At 41.8% G+C, this 25,913-nt stretch overlaps 2 protein-coding genes across 4 annotated transcripts in view; one reads left to right on the forward strand and one right to left on the reverse strand.

Moving 5' to 3' along the window:
- a1cf (apobec1 complementation factor) overlaps positions 1 to 25,580 on the forward strand; it is a 25,774-nt gene extending 194 nt beyond the window's left edge. Inside the window, exons 2-13 of one of the 3 annotated variants that reach the window (XM_044178190.1) lie at positions 8,086 to 8,236; positions 8,700 to 8,834; positions 8,930 to 9,060; positions 9,955 to 10,193; positions 11,813 to 11,977; positions 15,576 to 15,673; positions 16,160 to 16,297; positions 17,468 to 17,612; positions 19,231 to 19,475; positions 21,183 to 21,319; positions 22,743 to 22,897; positions 23,215 to 25,580. In XM_044178190.1, the coding sequence (XP_044034125.1) occupies positions 8,135 to 8,236; positions 8,700 to 8,834; positions 8,930 to 9,060; positions 9,955 to 10,193; positions 11,813 to 11,977; positions 15,576 to 15,673; positions 16,160 to 16,297; positions 17,468 to 17,612; positions 19,231 to 19,475; positions 21,183 to 21,319; positions 22,743 to 22,897; positions 23,215 to 23,369 (1,845 nt within the window). In that variant the 5' untranslated portion in view covers positions 8,086 to 8,134 and the 3' untranslated portion in view covers positions 23,370 to 25,580. Of the gene's footprint in view, positions 1 to 8,085; positions 8,237 to 8,699; positions 8,835 to 8,929; positions 9,061 to 9,954; positions 10,194 to 11,812; positions 11,978 to 15,575; positions 15,674 to 16,159; positions 16,298 to 17,467; positions 17,613 to 19,230; positions 19,476 to 21,182; positions 21,320 to 22,742; positions 22,908 to 23,214 lie in introns of all 3 variants that reach the window. The other 2 variants (XM_044178191.1, XM_044178193.1) reach the window with 2 other exon arrangements.
- LOC122867428 (microfibril-associated glycoprotein 4-like) overlaps positions 1 to 25,913 on the reverse strand; it is a 439,962-nt gene that overhangs the window by 234,269 nt on the left and 179,780 nt on the right. The gene's annotated exons all lie outside the window — the stretch shown is intronic.

The following is a 25,913-nucleotide window of genomic DNA, read 5'->3' on the forward strand; positions in this document are numbered from 1 at the left end:
GAATTTTATTTCTTTTAAAGCCACAAACAGAGAGAGAGAGAGAGAGAGAGAGAGAGCGTGTAAAGTAAGTGTCGTTCGACCGCTCTTCTTCGCTGGTGTCTGATGAACAGTAGAAAGGCTTGACATGGCTAACTGAGCAAACAGGCCGAGCAGGATTAACATGTTACAATGGAGAGAGAGCGTTAAGTTAGTGTCGCTCCACCGCTGTTTGTTGTAAAACTGACAAAAAGACAAACAAACTATTAAAAATAACACCTAGAATATAATATTAACTATGGTGGGAGAAGTATTCAGATACTTTACCGCATTAAAGAAATACTCCATTACAAGTGAAAGTCCTGCATTCATAACGTTACTGCAGCAAAAGCAGTAAAATGTGCTCTAAGTATCAAAAATAAAGACTTTAAGTACATTAATATTTCAAAGGGTTTCTATGAGGTTTAAGGGGTTAAATACAAAAAAGCATGAAAGCTATTTATCAATTTATTTGCCTTAATAATAATAATAATAATAATAACCAGGAATGCATGGCTTTAATGCTGTTTGGTACTCAGAGGTACTGAGAGAAGTTCTTAGATTAGAAGCAAGAAAAGTAACAGCACAGTGTAAAATACTGCATTACAAGTAAACATCCTCCATTCATTCGAAATGTACTTAAAGTTTGTATTTTTGATAATTAAGCACATATTTCATATGATTTTATATTTCGGTTGGTTTTCTGTGAGTTTTAAAAGGTTTGAAATAAAATGACCAAAAAGCAAGAAAGCAGTTTATAACCAGCTGACAACAGGGCGGACTGCTGACCGGCCTGTTAGCTCGCAGGAGTTGTTTTTAATGGAGCTAGGTTAGCAGTTTCCGCCTGCTTCCAGTCTGGACTGCCCCTTTATTTTACTTGTTTATTTTTAGTTTACTTTAAATGACCTAATGCCAAACGTCCTAAATCTTACATCCTGAAGGCCAGTTTACTCGTGCAGCAGCTTTCAACAACAAGGAAACTCAAAGTGATAAAAATTACAGTTCAGTGCAAGATGTGACTGACGTCTCACTTTTAACTAAATAAAATGCAGAAAACAGAAAAGTCCTGATTTAAAGGTCCAGTGTGGAGGATTTAGTGGCATCTAGCAGTTTGTAACCATGTGAGCACCGCTCGCCTCGCCCTCCCCTTCCCAGCGTGCAGGAGAAACTACGGTGAAGCGAAACTCGATAACGGCCCTCTCTAGAGCCGGTGTTGGGTTTGTCCGTTCTGGGCTACTGTAGAAACATGGCGGTGCAACATGGCGGCCTCCGTGGAAGGGGACCCGCTCCCTCTGTAGATATAAACGGCTGATTCTAAGGTGACGAAAACACAACGCTTCTTATTTTCAGGTGATTAAACACTGATGAAAACATACTTCTAAATATTATAATTCATTTCGGCGTCCTAACTGTTACACACTGAACCTTTCAGGATCTGAGAATCGAAGCAGACCTGCAGTTTTCTGGCAGTTTGTTTCAGATATGTGGAGCATAAAAACTGAATGTTGGCTCTCCAGGTTTAGGTTGGACTCTGGGGACAGTATGCAGACCTGATCCCAGACCATCCGAGAGGTCTGGATGCTTCATAACGGAGCAGCACATCAGAAATAAACCATTTAGTGCTTCATAAACCAACAGGAGTATTTACTTTGACACACAGGAAGCGAAAGATCTGAGAACTGGACCGATGTGGTCTCTCCTGGTCTTAGCGCGGACTCTGGATCAGCTGCAGCTCTCTGATCCACTTATCAGAGACACGTAAAGGAAACTAGTATCACTCAAAAACTGTTTTTGTCTTCCATTTATCAGCCTCTTAAAGTCTCTTTTAGCTTGAAATATGGATGCTTTGCACATTTTCTTTTTCACAATAACCAGACTGTTTGAAACCGGAGATTTGTTTGATGCGAATAGTTACATTCAAGATTTACGATGGATTATATAAACATGTAGAGTTTAGGTTCACCTGGAAAAATGCATTTTATTAGAATTGTGAAGTTGTCAGATACGAGAGCTGATTACAGAACATTAACACAACTAATAACGTAGTGATGTTTCAGGTAACTAAGAGCTCACCATGGTGGTGACCATAGTGTTAGTTTAGCGTGTTAGCATGCTAACAGTTCAGTCAACAGACAGTCCGCTGCTGTGTGTTTGTGTTAAAGAGACTAAACTCAGAGACAGAGGATGAATTATTAACCGACTGAACGCCTGAGATTAATGTGAGAGAGCGGAAGCTGAAAGTGGCTGAAAAGGCAGATTTGTTGAAATGCATCCTGGGAATCGTAGGAGATCATTCTGTGGGAATGAAACTCACAGCTGGCAATCATGGCGGTGTGGGGGCGGGGCTAACGTCACAGCTGATTGGATAAAGAGACAGGATGATATTGAAATACATGTGATTAGTTTAAGATGAATATATTGCATTAATCATCAATGACACTTTAGATAACTGATCAATCATTTCAGTCATTTGTCAGTAAAAACTCTGGCTTGTCTGTTTCTATGGAAGCTCATTCACGCCGCCAAAAAAAACAAAACATAAATAGTAAAATGAAATAACATAATGTCGAATTTCTGTTGCATGTCTGTCCGTCCTGAAAGAAGGATTCTTCATTAGAGTTTTATTTTATTTTATTTATTTGGTTTCCGTAAACAAATCGAGGATCTAAGGACAGAAGAAGAAGATGTTGTAGCTTCATAAGTGATCCGACTTCACATAACAAACGAAAATGTTTAACTGTCTATGTTGAAATTATGAAATACTATGTACATTTTTAAATAACTAAGTCAAAATTGTGATAGTTTGTCCAAATTTTAACTGACTATTTCATAATGTTGATTTCCAGTTACGTTATCGTTCCCTCGAACATTGTAACGTTATAACGAAGATGCGTATCAGAGGGGATTTAGAAGCGGGCCAGGGTCCAACATAACCGATGGCCCGGGGCCAGTACAAGCTTAAGCAGGGCAAGTTGACTGACCAGTCACTGGTCCGTCCAGGCCGGTGGCGGACTGGTTCGCTTATGAAAAGACGGTCACTCTTCTTTAAGGACGGAGCGGACGTGGGATCCCAATATATTACCAATGTGTCATGTCGAAGGTAAATTAAAGTTCAGAAGTACTGTAATCTGCTCGTTATAGTGTTTAGGCCCAAAACGTGACCGTTACTGAGGGTGTCGGCTCATATAGCAGTCTAACGTTAGCCCTGCTATCAGACACTGTGCTGAGGTACTTGTGGCTAGCTAGCCATGTAGCCAGCTGCGCTGAGCTCAACAGCTACGGTAACGTTACTCACGTTAATATCAAAATCTGAAAATACTGACTTTCTCCCTGTTGTTGCTGTGTGGCGCTCAGCTGTTTTTTATAATCCACTATGAGATTTGTTTTCAGCAAGAAAACACTTCGACTGATGTCAGGTCAACACTGCGCTAACACTAGGTAACGCTAGCTAACGTCAACTTTTACTGTAGCTGTCTGTCTGATGTCGAGCGCTGTGGGTTTTAATAACATCCCTACTATGTACTGGACTCTTTGATTGGATTAAAATGTAAATATGTACCTAATGTCTTATAGTGTCATTTGACGGTAAGTGTTGCATTATAGGGGCCCTATAATTATTAAATGACGGGGAAAAAAGGGTTACCTAAAGCTAGCTATCAATGTTATTAATAGTACCTTTAATATCTCGTAATTTATTCTGACTGAAAATTTTGACTTCCTTTCTCGTAGTTCTGAGTAAATCTCAAAATTGATGAAATCGTCTGTCGGTCCAACTGAATAAACAGGTGAAAGAGTCACTTTGAACTAAACATGTGTTTTGTTCTGTTTTTGGGAGGACAATTGTTGATTAATCAAAAGAATAGCTGATAGATTCATTAACAATGAAAACAATCTTTAGTTGGAGGCCACAACAGCTTCACTGTCGGACTGACCAAACTCTGTGTGTGTGTGTGTGTGTGTGTGTGTGTGTGTGTGTGTGTGTGTTAAACGCCCCTCTGTCAGCTGTATTGATTGGTGGATTTCAGCTGCGTGTTTGTCCACCAGCAGACTCTCAGGTCACCTGAACCAGTTCACCTTTAAACCGTCTCTCCTTCATCTGTTCGAGTGAAAACATTTTAAATACTTTCATTAACCTTTTAAACTATTAGTTTATAATGTTTTTATAGCTGCAAAGCACATTTACTGAAGTCCTGTACTTCAGTACAATTTTGACATACTTGTACTTTACTTTATTTCCATTTTCTGCTACTTTCTACTTCTACTCTACATCTCAGAGGAAATATATAATATAATGTATATATATATATATATAATAATATATATACTTTTTACTGCGCTACATTTATCTGACAGCTTCAGTTACTTTTTACGTTGAAAAACAGATGATACGATGCAGTACTTCACTACTAATCTACACAGAAGCACACAAAGTATCTGAAACTGGCTCCACTTTGACGAACTACAACGTTAAAATGTTCTGACATGTTTTCATTAGTGATAAAAACCCAATAATATAATATTCTGTAGTAATATAACACTGAAAGGAGCCAGTCTGCAGAATGAGGGCTTTTACTTTGATACTTTAAGTACATTTTGCTGATAAAACTTCTGTACTTTGACTTTAGTAACATTTTAGATTCAGGACTTTTACTTGTAACAGAGTGTTTTTGGGCCGTGGTATTTCTACTTTTACTAAGTTAAAGGGTCTGAGTACTTCTGCCACCACTGATCATTGTACACACATTTGCCCAAAACTCAGCCCGACAGATTTGGGATCTTTGGAAACTTTCAAATAAAAGTTCTGTGAGTTTGAACACATTTTCAGGGGCGCCACAGATATAAAAGGAAGGAAGAGAAAATAAAATCTAAAAAGTCTGAATTCGGCAGAAACAAACGTTGCAAAGAGACGGTGTGTGTTTGTAGCTGTTATGAAAACAAGCTGTCATCATCATCATCATCATCATCATCATCTCATGATCTTTGACCTCTCTCTCTGATGTGAAGTGCTCATCTCTCATTTTCACTGCTGAGTTTCTCTTTGAAATTTAACAGAAAGAAAGGAAGTGTGTGTGTGTGTGTGTGATCAACATGCTAATAGATGCAGTAAAGATGCAGCAGCAGGCTGTTTAGCATTAAACTGATTATATCAACCTTTCTTTAAGGTTCAAAGGGTTAGCTTCAAGTAGCCACTTAGCTGTGTGTTTGTTTATAAGTGTGTGTTTGATTATAAGTGTGTGTGTGTGTGTGTGTGTGTGTGTGTTGATGAGGGTTGGAGACACAAACAGTCTCTTTCTCTTCCTGTCAGTACGAAAGCAGCTGCAGTTTTTATTTCAACCAGCAGTTTAAAGGATCAGTCTGGTGTTATTCTAAATTTTTCTTAACATCACGGTCAGACTCAAACCAGCAACACGTCGGTCCGTCTCTCAGTGCCGTCTGACTTCCTGTCTGTGGCTCTCAGCTGCGAGCCCATTGGTTCCTGCTGAAGATCTTTAAAAACACAGATCTATAGTTTGATGTTTAAAAAGGCTCAGTAGTTTCCTCAAACAGCTGCTCGCTGTAGTTTCTATCAGACCAACAGGAGGAAACAGAGCATCTGTTGGGGACTATTTCCAGCGGCGGATGAATCCACATGTGGTGCTGTAGTGAGTGTTTGGGGCAGCAGGACGGTGTGTGTGGGGCGGAGTGTGTGTTCTCATGACTGTAAAACAACCTGGCTCCAGACTTCTGATACTCCGTCCACATCTCTTTATTTGTTCAATGATTCAAACAGGTGTGCTGCTGCGTTCACTGACGGCTGCTTCCCCGGTTGGAAAAACAACCAAATGAAAATGAAATGTATTATTTCATGAATACTAATTACCAATCAGTGCACACTAATTTAAAATAATTTACTCCTGACACCTTCAGGGCTTCAAATAAATCATCTAAACATCTTCACCAGTAAGTAAACCACACAGCATCGACCAAAGTCTTTATATAGTTTATTAAAGTCATAAATATCTGGATACATTACTGAAAAAATGAGAGCATTAATAAGTTTACTGACTATTATCATGTTGTCTTTACATTACGTCATGTGATTGCTTTTGCTGGCTGACACATGTTCATGTAAATAAAGCTTATTGAAACTTGAACCAACAGAGACACAGAGGATGTTTATTGTTTATGACCTTCATCAGGTCATCTCATTTTCAGAGAGCGAGGACATTTTAGAAGGTGAGGACGTTTTTGGACAGTGAGGACGTTCCTCACTTCTTCAAAGTGTTGTCTGAGGGCTGAGGCTTGGTTTGACAGTTTTTGGGTTTAGATTGAGGTTAGATTTACAGGATAGGGAAGGTTTCATGTCACAAATTTATAGTAAGTAGAAAAATGTGTGTGTGTTTAAGAAATTCGGTTCCCATAATTCCCAGGAAGCCTTGTATGTTTTCACTCAGTCACGCAGTGAGACGGACAGTCAGGCTGCAGCCTGTCCAGAGTCTGTCAATGATTACTGAACAGACCTTGACCTCTCTGCTGCTCACATCTAAACACGACTCGTATCTGTAGTTCAGAGCAGGAAAACTGGCCGGAGGATCAGCAGCTCTGTGAGGACACACAGTCACAGTGAGGACGCCACAGGACATTTTGTTTTTACCTTTATTTGACAGGAAGAAAACTTAGAGCAACGTAGTGTTTGTCAGGAACATCCTGCTCCTCAGTCACACAGTTACTATCATTAAAGACTGGAAGCTGCCCAGTTCAAGGTTCAAGGTTCAAGGTACATTTTAATTGTCCTTCTACAACACAGGGCTGCACAATGAAATGAAAGTTGGAGCCCCCTTCACGCTACACACTCAGAACATACAGTAAATACAAATATTTAAAATTAGAATAGAATAAAAATCCAAACAATATATACAGTTACTTATATACATATATTAAATGTGCAAAACAAGCATGACAGGAAGTCCCATGTCATTTAATTATGGTGGAGTGCGGAGGATGTAGTCTGGTGGTACGGCCAGATGGCAGCAGGGTGAACAGGCTGTGGCGGGGGTTTAACTGTCCTTTAGTATCCTTTGGGCTCTGTGCAGACACCTCAACCCACCGATATCACTGATGCTCAGTAGGTTGGTACCAGTGATCTGAGCGGTTTTGTTCCCCCGCTGCGGAGCCCTTCCGGTCCTGGCCCTGCACATCCCGTGCCAGTTTGTGATGTTTGCTTTCTGTTGCTCCTCTGTAAAAGTTAACTTGGCACAGGAATTCCTTAAGAAATATACAGTCTGACCTGTTGGACGCTGAGTCAGGGATGAAGGGCCTTGATCACATGCAACGAGGGAGAATTATCCTGCTGGTCCAGGGTCTGAACTGATGACCAATCAGAAGGCTTCCTCTCTAACCTTTAGGCCACCTTTGCTCCGTCATCAAGAGCACAGAGATATACAGATGTAGTCACAACATTCTTGGAAAATAAGGACCGTTTTGAAAAGTGAGACATCGAGAACATAAAGATGGCTTTAACTAGATATTATAGGAGTTGTGATACTGTATGTTTCTGTCCCAGGTATTTTTTATGCCTTTCAGTCTGTCTTCTTCATGCAAATGAAAATCAACTAAAATGTTGTGCCCACTTACTGTAGGTCAGACTACTTCAAATCATCTGTATATCATCAAATGGGACAGAGTCAAGATTTATACCACTGAATTCCTCATAAACATACAGTTTATATGAGTGTCTTAATGGCTGGTGTTTAATTGCACTTTAACAACACTAACAGTGTAAATCCTGCCAGCATCCCCGAGCGACTGCAGTGCATCATTTTAAAGAGTTCATCCTCTGGGGAGCAGAAACATGATGAGGACATTTCACGACAATCTGCTTGTTATGGTCAGATATGTTGTTCTGTGTAAATGTCCATCTACAGGAAGCGTCAGCTGACTGCCTGTGTTGTCTGTATTCATGCCAGCTCTAAATCTTCATATCAGAATGTAACTTTAAGAAACTCGCACAACTCTGAATATCAAGGGACCACAAAGGTTGAGAAACTCTGATTTAAAGCTATGTTGTTGTTGTTTTCTGTTGTTTTCCAGTGAGCACCCCTAATTTCCCTGATTTACATATTGCTGTCAATCACACCCAATGGAATCCAATCAGAAAGCAAGTGGGGACGGACTGGAGGGGACGCAGAAGGAGGCGGCACTGCGGGCGCTCATGCAACGCACAGGATACCAACTGCAGCAGGTAGGAAACTGCTTCTGAGTTAAGCTAAACACCTGGACCTTTCTCTGAAACTGATATCCATCTGAAACATCTGGACAAGACAGAGAAGATGATTTCACTAAATGTCAGACTGGTTCTTTCTGAAATACAACCACGTTTTTAGAAGCTGTGATGTCTTTTTTCCCCACTGTCCTTCAAAACGCATGAAGGTTTCAAAGTGCATTTTAACAAACAAAATTGATCTTCAAACACAGCATACTGTATGTTATGTGTTGAATATCCATAAACAAATTGCAAAATAAAGTTATACTAACTGGTGGTTTTCAATGTACAGATGTTGGTTTAGTTAACTAAAGAACAGGTTACTGGTTTTACTTTATGACCCTTGATTCTTAGATGGAAATGGACTTTGGTACATATTTTTAGAATCATTACTGTATATTTTTTACTGTAGTTATTTTTTATTTTTGGGTGTGTGTTTCAGGAGAATGGTCAGCGGCGGTACGGTGGCCCACCGCCCGGCTGGGACGGCCCGCCGCCAGAGAGAGGCAGCGAGATCTTTGTGGGGAAATTACCGAGAGATCTGTTTGAAGACGAACTGGTTCCACTGTGTGAGAAGGTGAGAGAGGGAGAGAGTGTTTTTACTACAGTATAATATCTTGTTCCCACAAGCTATTCTCACATCTGTTTGCATTTCTCTCTTCCTGTCTCCAGTTTGGTAAAATCTACGAGGTGAGGATGATGATGGACTTTAATGGGAACAACAGAGGTTATGCCTTTGTCACCTTCAACACCAAACAGGAGGCCAAAGCAGCCATGAAGCAGCTCAACAACTATGAGATCAGGTCAGGGTTTCTTTATTTTAGCTTTCAGACGTCCCAGACAACACAACAACAACAACACAAAACTCTGGATACAATATTCACAAGAGGCGTCACCGGGGCTGCAACCAACCTTTATTTGCATTATCATTAAACTCCTCGACAGCCTGGCGAGTGCTGCATTCATTCAAAAACCCTTCATGTTGATATCAGAACGACAGACATGTCAATCATCTGTTAAACAGCCTTCTTGAAGTCACATCTGTCCCAAAGAAATGCTAATGAGCTGTTGCAAGTAGCAACACTGTAGCAATGCAGAACATCCTAGCAACCACCAAGCAATGCCCTACCAATCACATAGCAACCGCAAAACCACCTAATAATCAAGCTACCACCTAGAACAACCTCATGACCACATAGCAACACCCTAGCAACAAACCTGAACACTAAGTAATCATAAAGCAGTCGCAGAGAAACACATCAGCACTACAAACCACCTAACACCCATCTAGAATCACCCTACCAACCTTCCCAACCACCAGGCAACCACATTTTATTGATGGGATCCAATGGCGCTTTATTGAATTTTCATAGAAACAGAATCCTTTAGAATCAAATCTTATTAGGTTTACCTTTCATAATTTGCAAGTATTAAGGCTAAAATATCGCCAAGTCAAAGATGGCTGAAAGCATGGGAAAGCAGAAACTCTACAGTTTTCAGTGTTACCAACCTGTACCTCCAACCTGACAAAGAGCTGAGCAGAATAAATGAAATATTCATTAAATTTATCCGACATCTTGCAATGTATTATCCACCACTTAGCAACACCTTAGCAACTATAACATTCAATTAGAATTTATCTTCTTTGATTTGATTTTAATTTCCTCTCATCGCTGTGCTTCTCTTCCGTCCTGCAGGAATGGCCGCCTCCTCGGAGTTTGTGCCAGTGTCGACAACTGCCGTCTGTTTGTGGGCGGGATTCCCAAAACCAAGAAGCGCGAGGAGATCCTTTCTGAGATGAGGAAGGTCACTGATGGAGTTGTGGACGTCATCGTGTACCCCAGCGCTGCTGATAAATCCAAGAACCGAGGCTTTGCCTTCGTTGAGTACGACAGCCACCGAGCAGCCGCCATGGCCCGCCGCAAACTACTGCCAGGTAGACACCGAACATTAAATATTCAACTTTATTTTTTTGTCAAATTGTAATAATACAGTTGACAGCAGGGACTATTTGGAAAACTCTCCTTGTTGGTGCATTCAAGGATGCTCTGAGAAGTGATACTCGTCTGCTAAAAAGCATTGCACTCACAAGCTTTGTTGTTAGGAAATAAAACCCAGAACAAAAACAATAGCCGCACATTATTGTGATTATGATAATATATTATTGTATTAACAACACAAGAGTCTGCAGCCATGCTAGCAGCTCTGTGAGGACGTATGTAGGCACAGCGGTGCTTTGTGCTAAATGCTAACATCTGTGTTATAACATGCTCAAAGTGACAATGCTAAAAAGCTGATATTTAGCAGGTAATATTTAGCCATGTTCACCACCCAGCTGAGGCTGATGAAAATGTCATTAGTTCTGCAGGTTGCAGTTGTTGACCTGATGATGGCGATAGATGGAAAGTCAGAGGAAGTACACTCAAGACTTCCTGTGGTGCTGGGATGCACTAAACACATGCAGCTGTAATGTATTGCTAACAAGTTATTTTAAAGCTACCAAAGTACCAACATTACCGCTTAGAGTGTCAAACACCTCATAAAAGTAAACACAACATAATAAAAAAGGTCAACGTCTCCTTTTATTGGCCGCATTATCACCAGCCAATCACAGCCAGTGTCACTGGGTCAGTGTCCAATGGAAGAAGAGATCGGATGGGTGTGACGATAAGATAAACTCTATATGATGGGAGTGATCACAGCTATCAGAAATAACCATAAACATATCCAGACCTCCTGCTGGTTTCAGTCTGGTTGTTACCTGAAGCTCTAAACAGTCCATCACATTTTACTGTGTAGAAAACATTTAGTTTAGTTGTTAAACTGTCTGATAAAGAAGTGCTGCTTCCCCTTGAGGCTGAAGCTGAAAGCCTCAGTGATAAGATATAGAAACAGTTTTATTGCTTCCAAGATACACAGGAAGTTCAATTGTGTAACACTGAATGTGCAACAGTGAAGCTAGACAGAATGAACTGTAGATGCTGAGTCATTGGTTAAAAACCCTGTTTTCAGATGGAGACTACAGCTAGAAGTGTAATAGTGCATTCATTTGTTCCAAGTACTACACTTTATGTCTGAGCATGTGTGGAACATAAATCCACAGAAAGGGTCAACTTTTGTCTGTTAGCTAAACAATGCTAGCTGGGTTAGCCACTGTATGTATGGCTCAGTATGTTACCAATATGCTGCACTTGTCTTGAAGGACAATATTTATTTCTTCTATTTCTAATTGACGAAATACCAACGTTTGAGTGCAGTAATTTTCACACTAAGATTTATGGCCACAGTTTAATGTTTACATTTTCAATATACGTGACAAATATGCCACACCGAAAATGTTCCGAACCATGGGCCCCAAAATTGAGGTTCATACCGAACTGTGGATATTCTGTACTGTGAGCTAATGTCTGCTCATTAGTTTCCCATTTCTTATTATTTCTAGTGAGACATGAAGGCAACATAAGACAGGAGGAGGTTTTCCTAAAGGTATAAATACTAACAAAGACTTTACAGACGATAAACAACAGAATGAAACCTACCTACCTGTTGTCTCAGGTCGTATTCAGCTGTGGGGTCATGCCATCGCTGTGGACTGGGCGGAGCCTGAGGTGGAGGTGGACGAGGATACCATGGCAACCGTCAAGATACTGTACGTCAGGAACCTGATGCTGCAGACCACCGAGGAGACCATCGAGAAGGAGTTTAACAGCCTCAGACCAGGTACTACAACACAATCCAGCAGTCAACTCTCAGATGTCGGAGTGTCCTTGAATGCACCAACAGGGACTTAACGTGATGCATTATTGATCTGCAGCAAGTTTCAAATCTCTGCAAGGTGATTTTAAAGGGATGTAAAGTAAAGAGAAACGTGTGGTTAAAAAGAGATCAGTATGTAACAAATGTTTGGGCTTCAGACACAGTTCATATAACGTGTGGACCACAGGGATCTTTTTTAGGAACCTTATTATTTCTGCTATTTCAGAATCAGAAATACTTTATTGATCCCTGAAGGGAAACTCTTTGTTACAGCAGCTCGCCTTTACGTCAGTGCACACAGGAGAAAGTACTAGCAAAAAATATAATACAATACACTATAAAACGGGTCAGAAAATAAATTAAGTACCAGGTGGGTATAAGTATAAGATAAAATAAGTGTGAGGTACCAAGTGGGTTTACCGGTTGATGTTGATAATACAGTATAATAATACAATATAATAATATAAGTAATAAGTAGTGGTGCAAGTACTGTCGAGTTAAGTGTAGCTTATTGAGATTATTAAGATATTGCACAGCAGTAATGGAGGTATATAATATCAATATCAAATAGGAAAAACTAACATAGGAACACTAAATATTGCACGGGAGTAGTACACAGAATATTGCACAATTGTTCAAGTATGGCAGAGATGTAATGGTAAATGTCCAGTTTAGTGACTTAGGGTCATACAGACTGACACTTAGAGGGAGGAGTTAAAGAGTTTGATGGTCACAGGCAGGAATGACTTCCTGTGGCGCTCTGTGGTGCATTGTGGAGGGATGAGTCTTCCGCTGAAGGTACTCCTTTGTTTGACCAGCACGTCATGGAGTGGGTGGGAGACACTGTCCAAGATGGTGTGTAGTTTGGCCAGCATCCTCCTCTCTGAAACCACCGCCAGAGAGTCCAGCCCCACAATGTCACTGGCCTTACAGATCAGTTTGTTGAGTCTGTTGGCGTCCGCTACCCTCAGCCTGCTGCCCCAGCATGCAACAGCATACAGGATAGCACTGGACACCACAGACTCATAAAACATCCTCAGCATTGTCCGGCAGGTGTTGAAGGACCTCAGCCTCCTCAGAAAATAGAGGCGGCTCTGGCCCTTCCTGTAAACAGCTTGCGTGTTCTTGGTCCAGTCCAGTTTATTATCCAAGTGTACTCCCAGGCACTTGTAATCTTCCACAATGTCCACACTGACCCCCTGGATGGAAACCGGAGTCACTGGTGCCTTGGCCCTCCGTAGATCCACAACCAGCTCCTTAGACTTTGTCGCAGTGAGCTGCAGATGGTTCTGCTCACACCATGAGACAAAGTTCCCCACCACAGCCCTGTACTCAGACTCCTCACCACCACTAATACATCCCACCACAGCAGAGTCATCAGAAAACTTCTGAAGGTGGCAGGACTCTGTGTGGTAGCTGAAGTCCGTGGTGTAGATGGTGAAGAGGAAGGGAGAGAGGACAGTCCCCTGAGGGGCCCCAGTGTTGCTGACCACGCTGTCCGACACATAGTGCTGCAGGCGCACATGCTGTGGTCTGCCAGTCAGGTAGTCCACAATCCAGGACACAAGGGGGGCATCCACCTGCATTGCTGCCAGCTTCTCACCCAGCAGGGTTGGCCGGATGGTGTTGAAAGCACTGGAGAAGTCAAAAAACATGATCCTCACCGTGCTTGCCGGCTTGTCCAGGTGGGTGTGGATGCGGTTCAGCAGGAAGATGATGGCGTCCTCAACTCCCAGTCGGGGCTGGTAGGTGAACTGAAGGAGGTCCAGGAGGGGTCTGACCATGGGCCGCAGCTGTTCCAGCACTAGTCTCTCAAGGGTCTTCATTATGTGGGAGGTCAGTGCCACTGGTCTGTAGTCCTTGGAGCCACTGGGACGTGGCGTCTTCGGCACAGGAACGAGGCAAGATGTCTTCCACAGAACAGGGACCCTTTGGAGACATAGGCTCAGGTTGAAGACATGTTGAAGGACTCCACATAGCTGGGGGGCACAGGCTTTCAGCACCCCGGGGCTAACGCCATCGGGGCCTGCAGCCTTGTTTGAGTGGAGTTTCATCAGCTGTCCTCTCACCTGGTCAGCAGTCAGGCACACAGCAGAGGTTACAGGTGGGGGAGGTGGGGAGTCATTAGTCTGATGAGGGCCGTTAGCCTGATGGGGAGGGGGGAGCAGTGGACTCAGCGGAGCTTGAGGGCCGACAGCAGCTGAGTTAGAGGGGGGATGAGCAGGAACCGGTGTGTCGAATCTGTTAAAGAACAGATTAAGTTCGTTGGCCCTGTCCAAGCTGCCTTTAACTCCTCTGATGCCAGTTGGTCTGAAGCCAGTGATGGTCTTCATGCCGCTCCAGACCTCTCTCATGTTGTTCTGCTGGAGTTTCCGCTCCAGCTTCCTCCTGTACTTCTCCTTGGCCTCCCTGATTTTCACCTTCAGGTCAACCTGGATTGCCCTCACCTCCTCCCTATTACCATCAGTAAAGGCCCTCCTCTTGGCATTCAGGATGTCCTTGATGTCCTTTGTTACCCACGGTTTGTTATTAGGATAACAATGGACCATCTTAGTCTGGACATTGCAGTCCACACAGAAGTTAATGTAGCCAGTGATGCACTCAGTGAGCCCATCAATGTCCTCTCCATGAGGCTCACAGAGTGCATCCCAGTTTGTCACCTTAAAACATCCCTAAAGTATCTCATAGGCCTCCTCTGACTATCTCCTCACTGTCCTTGTGGTCGCAGGCTGCCTTTTAATCAGAGGCACATAGCAGGGTTTAAGGTAAACCAGGTTGTGGTCTGACCTACCCAGAGGGGGGAGGGGGGAATTTCATGATATATTACTGCTATTGTAAATTTTCTTTTCCCATTTTTTTTAGTGATGATACCAATATGATTTTATCACATACAGATTTACATAAAACAAGAGTTGCAAGATGGTTTCAATTTAATAAGCTCTCAATTAACATTAAAAAGTCGCCTGTCATTATATTTGCAGCACGTGCAGGAGGTCTGATTATGCTAATGTGTCAGTAGATGAACAGAAATGTAATTTTAGGCATTTTAGTTGATGAGAAATTTAATTTGGAAAAAACAATGATTTTGTTTGCAACAAAACTACGAAGTCACTGGGAATTATCAGCAAACTACGAAGTTTGATCAATGTGTCATATGTATATCATCATATTTCATCATGTACAGATATAAACGTTATCAAGAGCTCGCTGAACATTTAAAAAAAAAAATTGGCAACACATTTCATTCATGATGTCCAATTAACTCTATTCTTTACGTTTATCTGTTTTTTTCTTTTCACGTGATTATTTTCTGCTGATTTGTATTTTGCTAAATCATCTTGTGTTTATTAGTTCAGTGTTTTTTTACTTTTTTCTTTTGAATTGAGTCTGCGGCTTCTTTTATTTGTTTTAATTGTATTTTCTGGTTTTATGCTGCAAATAAATACACTAAACTAAACTAAAATGGGATAAAAATATTAACAGGATGGTCTGAACTTTGTAGCTCCAGAAGGCTGAATAAAGATCAAAACTTGAGTTTACAAAAGAGTTTGTTGTGTTACAGGTGCAGTGGAGCGAGTGAAGAAGATCAGAGACTACGCCTTCGTCCATTTCACCCAGAGAGAAGACGCCATCAACGCCATGAACGCCCTCAACGGAAAGGTCAGCAGCTACAAGGCCAAAGAGATTCACCGTTCATTCATTCCTCCTGTTTTTGGTTTTTGTGATCAATATAAGTTTGATTTTCCTGTGATCACAAAAGGACGACAGACACTCTGACATTATCATTTCATGAGCATAAGAAAATGTTTGACAGCTTAGAGATACGTGGTTCTCACAGAATGATCTTATAGAATACGATGTGTTGCTTTTAATAATATAGCACCTTTCATGCAAAGACGCAGCCCAAAGTGCTGAACAAAACAAGATCAGATGAAAAAAAAAAAAATAGCCATTGTAGCAATGTAAGGTTTTGAAAGCAGGACTTTTACTTGTAGTGGAGTATTTTCACAGTGTGGCAGTGTGTTAGTACTTTTACTGAATTAAAGGATCTGAATACTTCTTCCACCGCTGATGGCATGTGCCTACAGTACAAATATAGAATTGGAAAACTCTGTATGTGTGTGTTTTTTGTTCTCCTCCCTCCAGGTGGTGGATGGGTCTCCCATCGAGGTGACTCTGGCCAAGCCTGTCGACAAGGACAGTTACGTCCGTTACACCAGAGGGACTGGAGGGCGGGGAGGACCTCTGCTGCAGACCGACTACGCTGCCTACACTCTGGGACAGGTACGACACCAAACACACCACGAACTCTGACACCAGGTTCATGCGAGTCCTGAAAACAGCTCTACTGTAGACCAGCTTTTACTTCAGTAACGTATCTACGTCACTATGTCACACGCGTCATAATGCAGGAATCAAGCAGTTTCGACGAGTACACCTAAAGATGAAATTAAAGTACCGTTAGATACCCTCCAGGCAGTCAATAAAGTTGTTACTGTGATGCAGAGACAGTGCTCAGTTAAAACGTTACGTATGAAAGATAAATTAGTTACAAATGAGTAACTTACCACTCTGAAGCGTCTCGCTCCAGTCTACGATGTGAAGCTGGTTCGGGTTGTTGGAACATGTACGGCTGAACCGAAGCCATAGTTACTGGCTGAAGCGGCTTTGTTTTGGATCACACTACTTTGCTCGTCAGGACCCGCCCTACTCTGCTTTTGATTGGCAAGTAGTCCTTACTTCGGTACTGCACATGTGCAACACCCAACAAAGATGGAACAGAAGTGAGATGCCTCACTCGGTGGCTAAAACGGAGCGTTCAAGAGAAGAGGTGCACCAGCAATGTACAGTATGAGCAAAAATATGGTGTTTTTTGAAAATTATACCATGTAAACCTGTTCTGGTACAACCGCAAAATAAAATTATGAACCTGAAAATGAGCATAATATCACCACTTTAAAGCTATTTGTGTTGCATTTTAAGGACTATAAAACAATGAGAGTTTGGTGTTGTTTTAGCCATGCTAGCAGTGCTATCATCAGATCAACATTTTAATGTGTCCAACACATGACAAAATACCTGATGATGGCGCTAGATGAAAAGTCAGAGAATCACCAAAGTTACAGTTCATCCTGAGGGGAACATGAATGAGGAACCACATTTCCAATAATTGAGATATTTCACTAAAGGCCACAAATGTGAACCTCACGATGGCGCTAGAGTAACTGTCAGAAGATCACCAAAGTCAGTAGGATTCATCCTCTGGGGACCATCAATGTCTGCACAAAATGTACCAATCCGTCAATTAGATGTTGAGATATTTCACTTGGACCTGATTGACCTCGATATTTTCTGATTCATGCTCCAAATCAAAACATTTTCCTTTTTAGAATAATTTATATCAAAGATAAAAAGTAAGCACTCATTTCTCCCCTCCTCCTCTGCCTCCTCCAGGTGTACGACCCCTCAGCAGCGTACCTTGGTCCGCCCGTGTTTTATGCTCCCCAAGCCTACACTGCCATACCAGGTCAGTTCCGCTTCCCGCCGGCCAAAGCTCAAGTGGGAGGTCGAGGTCTGATCAGAACGCCGTCTGTTAGAGGTGAGGATGGATGCACTTTGCTTACCCCCTAATCTCCAGCAGAAGAAGAATGAACCTTCTCCACTGGCTGGATGTTAAAAATAGTGTTACAAGGTGAGCTCACATTCACAAACAGAAAAAAATTTATGCTTCAAGGGTTTCAGAAAAGCACCCAGAATGCCTCAAGTTAAAAAAACGTTAGTCAACGTCTATCAGTCCGTTTCTTCTCTGTGGGGTAACGGGGGTCCAACTGCAGACCTCACGTTTGGGGACCACTGGTCTGTGAGCTGTGCTCTAATTGATTATTTTTTTAAGGTCTCAGATTATAAAATTTATTTCTATCATAGAGATCTTATTATCATAAAAAAAGCAAAGTCAGTCTTTTGAACTAAAAGCTTGAAATCAAAGCTTCTGTGTGAGTCTGAGCTCCCCTTGCAGCTGTTCTTCAATAATATTTAACGTTATCGTGTTTAGAATTTTTAAGTAAACTGCTGCTGTCAATTGAAAACCCCAAATGTCCAAAACATTGTGTTTGACAGATATTACATTTTCAATTCAAATAAAAAGAAAAGCAACACGGTTCGAGGTAGAGGGTTTTCACAGGACAGCATGAATGTTTCTATGATCAAATAGATTTCTGTTGGTGAACTGACCGTTCGCTAAACCCGTCACCCAAACACTGACTGTCCGATCACAGCTTAGCAAACGTAGTCAGAGAGATACTCGTTATACAAAGAGTTTCCAAAACCAAAAAACAGAAGAGCAAAAGTGTAAGGAACGATTTAAAATGTATGTTTATCTGCTCTAATGTCCGCTGCTAATGTTATCATGTCCGCTAACTTGTCTACTACCTACACTAGTAACCTAGATCATGACTTCCAAAGCCAAGGAGCATTTCATACTTTGTGGGGTTAAGCTAACGTTAGTTTCTCTGTCCTGATCTTTATTGGCTCAACACTCCAGTAACCCTGGCCAACATTACTCAAGACAGTGTTACAATCGCCAAACAACAGCCCTCTTCTTTAAAAAATTACTATGAATTTCGATGGTAAATCTGCCACCGTTATTATTGTAAACTGTATATGTGGCGTGCGAGAACTGAAAGGTTGACAGGTAGATGGCGACAGTAACTAAGAGGGGTTGGGCTTATGAAACTGTCAGTTCACCAATAATATGATTTTCATGACCTGCTTATAGTGGTTTAAAGGTCCAGCTGAACTGTTTCAAATCAAAATCTCCCAATTATAAAGACTGTTATTTGCTGTTATTTACTGTTATTTAATGCCTGAATATTGTTGTTAACCAGGAATCAGATATGATCCACTGAATCAAAAGTGAAACGTTGTTGTTAATCGAATACAAAATCTTGTAAGAATGGTGTAAAGGTGGTGCAAAAAAAATGAACAACTGGAAAATGAATCATCCAGAGAAATAATCCTCAGTGAATTTAAGATGCCGGATAGATGTACTGTTACCATGACTACCGCTGTAATGCTAACACTGGGTAGATGTAAGATGGAGTTCCGTTACCATGGCTACCACCATATTCACTCTGATAATTTGTCTGACTGTCTGATTCTTCTTCCCGGTTGATTTCCGGTGATTTGATTGATTTCACTGCCTTTTCGGTCTCCTGTAGAAATTTACATGACTGTACCTGTAGGGGCTGCCGGGGTGCGGGGGCTGGGTGGGCGGGGCTACCTGGCCTACGCTGCCGGGGTCGGAGCCATGGGCCGAGGCAGCAGTGGTGGTGCCTCCTATGGCCTGAAGGTGGACAAGCAGGCCGAGGAGAAGCTGTATGACCTGCTGCCGGGTATGGAGCTGACCCCCATGAACCCTGCTGCCATGAGCCTGAAGGCCGCTGCCATCAAACCTGCACCACAGGTAATAGAACACACCTGAGAACCACGAAACCTTTGAATGGTAATACTGGCTGATTACAACTTAGGTATTATTTTTGCAGTTTTGTCCACCATTTCTATCGGTAATAACACTGCACTCACTAAATTACTTGGTGAGATCTAGGACCGCAGTCCATTGATCAATGACCAGGACGGAATGAAGGACACTGAAAGGGTCAGGAGAGTTTGCCCATAGAGGGCCTATGACCATGTCCTCTAGGGTATCTTCTGGGAGGAACTATGGGGTACCAGGGTGATCACTATGAGCCATTCGCTTGTATAACCAGAGGCAGAGCAGTGTTCACATTCTCGTCAGGAAGTCAAGCACATTCTCAGTAGGCGTTGGGCTCTGCCAGGGTGGTGCCTTGTCACCAATTCTGTTTGTGATATCATGGACAGAATCTCAAGGCGCAGCAGAGGTGTAGAGAGTGTCCGGCATGGTGGCCTCAGGATTGCATCTCTGCTTTTTGCATATGAAGTGGTGCTGCTGAGGTCATCTGACTGTGCCCTCCAGTGCACACTGCGATGTTTGCAGCCGAGTGTGAAGTGGCAGTGATGAAAGTCCGAGTCTGACGCCATGGTACTCTGCAGAAAATTGGTAGTTTACTCACTTCAGGTTGGGAGTGTGTCACTGCCCCAAATAGAGGAGTTCAAGTATCTCGGGGTATGGTTCATCAGTGAGGGTAAGATGGAGCATGAGATTGCCACAAACTGGCTCAGGGAATGTGACAAGGAGGGAGTCCACCCATGAGTTATATTTACAAATGTAATTTATTGAAACAAGGTAACACAAACAGACAGCAGGGTGTGGAAATGAGCAACATCAGCAATGAAAGCAACGCGTGGATGTGTGGGTTCGGTGCTATGGAGGTGTTGAAGGTGCAAAAAGAAAATGAGGATGCAGGGTGGACGTCTGCTGAAGAAAGAAGGGCAGGACTAAGCACATGTGCCAGCTTTTTATCCTGGAAGGCCCAGGTGAACAAGATGAGCTGATGACCCCTCATTGTCCGCCAATTGCCTGCAAAGCTTTACAAGGCCAGCCTTCTAGACAGTAGGAGGGGCGTCACAAGACAGACAGGTGGATAGGGATGGGGTTTAATTGCATATTATTGCATCTGAATTCTTCTGAATACCTTATCAGATCTTTTTAGGTAGATGGTTTAGTGGGAGGGTAGATAAATATTTAAGTAAGGGATTTATCAGGAACCCTCCTGCAACATAAATCTGGCAGTTGTTTCATTGACTTTGATGAAGTGTCCACACTTTGAAACGCCATGTTCAGTCAGTCAGTCAGTTGGTCTTGCTAACAACTGTGGGCTCACTGGGTTAGCACGTGTTTGAAAAAGTCACCAGGTTTATTTTTTGCAAATACCTGTAGTGTCAGAAAAAGGCAAAAGAGACGATCTAAGAGAGGTGTTGAATGAAAGATTCGATTAGGGATTCGTTGGCTGGAGAGCTTAACAAATCCGGGTATGTTACCAACCTGGAACTGGATCCAAAATGGAACCGACTACTGGAACCCGTCCTTTGAGGATCGGTGCAGTGTCGCTGTACCGGATTGCCATGGTGAAGAGGTTTACTGGTTGATCTATGATCCAACCCTCACCTATGGCCTGAGCTTTGGGTAATGACCGAAAGAATGAGATCACGGATACAAGTCTGTCTGTCTGTATGTATGTCTGTCTGTCAGGTTCTGGAGGAGTTGTGTCAAAAGAATAACTGGGGTCAGCCCGTCTATCAGCTCCACTCTGCCATCAGTCCAGACCAGAGACAACTCTTTCTCTACAAGATCACCATACCAGCTTTGGCTACACAGTACCCCAATGTGTAAGAATACTGCTACTACTACAACTGCTACTCTTGCTCCTCCTACTCTACTGCTACTGCTACTACTGCTACTACTACTAATAATAATTATTCTGCTATTCTACTACTGCTTCTCCTCCTAGTGCAGCAATATCTACGGTTACTAAATCTATGACAACCACTACTCCCATTAATACTACTGCATCTAATCCTACTACTACTGCTACTACTACTGCTACTGCTACTACGTCTAATATGGCTCCCACTATTACTCCTACTCTTACTGCTACTTATAATACTATGAACTGCTACTACTACTGTAGAAAAGGTTTCAGTCGTAGTCATCTGGACACTGTTTTCAGAATCAAGACGTTTTGGCTCCCATCCGGAAGTCATTCTCAATTGTGAAAAAATGGAATGGGAACTCAGAAATTTAAGCTACTCTGTGTTACATAAGCCCTGCCCTCAGGAAGGAGTCTACCTGAGTATCTGTTGATTAGCTAGTTTCACCTGAAACTGACCTAATTGTTTCCATGATGGCCCAGTAATCAGTAATCAGGCCTTTTGTTTTCTGGCTGCACCTCCCTCATCACTGTTAAGTACCTGATTAGCATATGATTGGCGTGACCAAGGTGCTAATACACTGTGGTAAACTTTGGGCAGATTGAATCTCAGACCACCATTTCTGTTCAAAGAGGGGTTTTCGTTTTTCACAAAAATGGCTTCCTTGACACCCTGTTCAAACCAACTCTTCTCTCTACTTAGAATCTTCACCTCGCATTTGCATCTAAAAGCTACAAACCACACATTTGAAGACAGTGAGGTGAATATCAGTTTCAGTGAAACTAGCTAATCAACAGATACTCAGGTAGATTCCTTCCTGAGGGCGGGGCTTATGTAACACAGAGTAGCTTAAATTTCTGAGTTCCCATTCCATTTCTTCACAATTGAGAATGACTTCCGGATGGGAGCCGAAACGTCTTGAATCTGAAAACAATGTCCAGATGACTACGACTGAAACCTTTTCTACGATAAAACACTCCTGGACGAATGAGGGACTACACCGTCCTACTACTACTACTACTACTACTGATAATTATAATAATAATAATAATAAACTAGTCAACTGGTGTTCAAAGTATCAAGTAGTGGTTACTGTCTCTTAGTGGACTAGTCAACCATTATGTGGTCTGTTGTCAGTGTGCAGGTCAGTTTCACCAGTCACTAAACTGCTGTTGAAATTTTTGGCTTACACATATGATGATTTTCCATACGTTAGTCATACCAGCAGAAAATATCCATAACAATATTGTGAAAATTATTTCAACCATAGACCCTACTTTGGCCTGTAAGCCCTTATTTAAACTTTACATGCACAAAACTCTTGCTCAAGCAATAAAATGATTATGTATTATCCAGCTACATTAGATTTCTCTCTCTGCAGCCATCCCTTCACGCCTGCTAAGCTGTGTGCGGCTGTAGAAGAAGCTAAAGTCCACGCGGCCGAGCACACCCTGCAGACGCTTGGTCTGCAGACAGAGGGCGCCGCCGACGCCAGCTGTGCTACTGCTGCCGCTGTGGCCTCAGTAGCCTTCCCAGGTATGTGAAGGTCCGTACCCAAAGCCAACTAACTCTTCACTCAACAATCCATTAACAGCTGACGCTCAGACCGCATGCAGAAATACGAGAAAAACTGTGTCTATCAGCTTGTTGTGGAGTTTTTCTGCCAAAAAACGTAATTACTGCAGGATTTCCAGGTCGTGAGCATTTATTGAAATACACAACACAATAAAAAACACTAATCCCACACTAATTACTCATCAATGACCAACTAACATATATAATTACAAACTAAAGTAACTAAAGTGAAAGACTCGTTGATAAAGCTTGTGAGTTGTTGTCTCGTCTCTCACTAGGTTACACTCTGGCGAGCCCGGCGTCGTCTGCGGTCGCCTCCCAGCTGAAGCAGGCCGTGTCTCTGGGTCAGGACCTGACCGCCTACACCACCTACGAGGGCTACCCAGCCTTTGCTGTGGCGACGCGCCACACCGACGGCTACGGCGTTTTCTAGAACAGCGGTTTCCGAAGAGGAACAGCTGAGGACGCATTCACACTAAACTGCTTTTTTTTTTTTTTTCAAGTGTGTGTTTTACATTTTAAATCCGTTTAAAAAGTTTTCAGTTTATGAGTGGCTGGTTGATTACGGTAAAAAAAAAAAAAAAAGTGGGAATGAATGAGCTCGTTGTTGATCGCAGTGTGAACTTTGTGAGAGTTATTTCTACAAAAACAAAAGCAGAATAGTGTGAATGCACCTTTACGCTGGCTGCTGTCCAACTGCCTGTAGTTTTTACATCAAGACAAAACCACTGTGGACTTTCGTCTCGACACATTTTGAAAACCGCTGCTGGAAAACGTTTCAGGCTCGTCACTCGCCCTGAAACAAATTCCTCACCTGTCACATCTTTTTCTTTTTTCAGATTATCTGCCTCTGCTCTTCTACCTTTGTTTGATCTGAATTATGTGTATGTGCATATATCTGTGATTATTTCGTGATCGGTTTAGTAGCTGGCTTATGATTGGCTGTAGGTATGAATTAATTTTTTGATCAGTTAATATGTTTTTTTTCAGTTTTTAGTTTGTTTGCATTTTCCTAGCAGTATGTTTACAATATTCAGAGACCGAATTGGCTAAATAGATTTTATTTTATCCTGTTTTGTAACTCTGCGTTATTATCTCTAAGATAACTGGGATTTGTAGTTCTTTTGAATATCATTCAACTGCAAAATTTTGTTTTGCAGTGTTGTCTTCTTTTGACAATTTCAGCTGTATTGTTTGTCACAATACAACAGAAAACAACCTGAAGATACACCTGACATGTGGACAGAGTCTGGGATTTTAAAATGGAAACCCTGTTGTGGTCGCTGAGGCATTCTGGATGTTTTAGTTTAATATGTTTTGTAGTTTTTAGATTGCATACATCTGAAAGGAATCCAAATGAACATTGTGTCCTAAACTTTTTCTCCCTCATCCATATTAACATATGAGACCAATGCTTGGACTAAATGTTTTCACTTTATTCTTTCGGTCCTCACATCTGATGTGTGTTACGTTAACAAAAAGATGAAAGCTCATTTGAAAAGCTTTTTGAAAAGCTTCATCACGACTACCTGTAATACTGCTGTTCTGCTACATTGATGCTCAGCATATGAAAGAAAACACCTGAATGTGAACCTCAGAACCGGAATAGAAACATCGGCTTGTCAAAATGCTTCAGGTCTTCACTGTCATGTGGCAGTTTCCCTTTTATTTGATATTTCTTTACCACGTTTCAGTATTTTCATGTTCACATCGTGTGTCATTTGTTCCACTTCTACAAAAGAAAGATTCTTAAATGTGCCCCGTCTCCGGATTTTTCAACCCTATCGCCAAACATCAGTATTTGACGATTCTGCAGAACCTCAGATTATGCTCATAGCTTTTCTTTCTTCCAATGCCGACGTTTTAAAAAGTCTCTCTTTCTGCATTATCTGCTAGTGGCAACTAAACTGTGGTTAAGACTTGGTAGAAATCATAATTAATAAATTATGGCTAGGCAACTTAAAATCTTGGTTAAAGGCACCCAACTAAAGCTTTTACGTCTGTGTCTCTTAACGATGGTCACAAATCAGACAAAGGAATTCACTTGTGGATTTGGCAGAAAAAAAAAACAATCCGAGCCACTAAAAGTCCAAATTAAAAAAATCTAACTTTAAATTTCTTTAATTTAACATTTAAAGAAATGTCATAATGACAGTATTGGCCTTTCAATGAGAACAACTCCAAATCGCTTCTCAGCTAGTTGTGACTGTGAGTTGTGTAGGACAAAGTGACGTCATCTTCTTTTCCAATAATAACGAACGCAGAGTTAAAAGCCGCACAGATCATCAGTCCGACTTGATTTTTGTTTCTTTAAGTGTTTCTGGAGAGTTTTACATTTGACGACACACGCTGACATCTGAGCTGTGAACATGCCGAAGCAGAGACAGTATTAAAGTGTGTGAAGCACTTAGAACTTATTTTTATACCAGGAAAAAGAAAAATATCCAGACGCTATTTGTATAGAGTTAGTTTGAATTCTCTTTGCCTCCATAATTGACATGGAAACAGAAACATGTGACACTGAATCAATAATAATCTGTGATGAGAAGAATTGTGGGTATTCTGGAGGGTTTTCATATCATATAAGGAAACCGCTTTGATGATCCATAATCTTCCCAAAATAAAGAAACCAAAATCTGAAGAAGCAGCGGCTCTACTGTGTCTGCGTTATTTTACAAGTACTACGTTCATAAGTACATAATTCTACCTTTGTTTTCAGAAAAACTGGTCTACAGGCCACAGCACGGCGGCTCAGGCACTTAGAGTTGGTCCCCGGCTGCACAGTGGCTGCCCACTTCTCCTAATGCTTAAGGTGGGTTAAATGCAGAGAACGGGTTTCACTAGACGTTGTACTGTGTATGACTGTGTGTGACAATACACTTGATTTGAAACTTGATTTGATTCGACTTGACTTGACTTGACATTTTTCTCCACACTGCTCGGTGCCGTGCACTGACTGAACGTTGTGTTGATGTGC

The sequence above is a fragment of the Siniperca chuatsi genome, linkage group LG20 (assembly GCF_020085105.1).
Source record: "Siniperca chuatsi isolate FFG_IHB_CAS linkage group LG20, ASM2008510v1, whole genome shotgun sequence".
Taxonomy (NCBI): Eukaryota; Metazoa; Chordata; class Actinopteri; order Centrarchiformes; family Sinipercidae; genus Siniperca; species Siniperca chuatsi.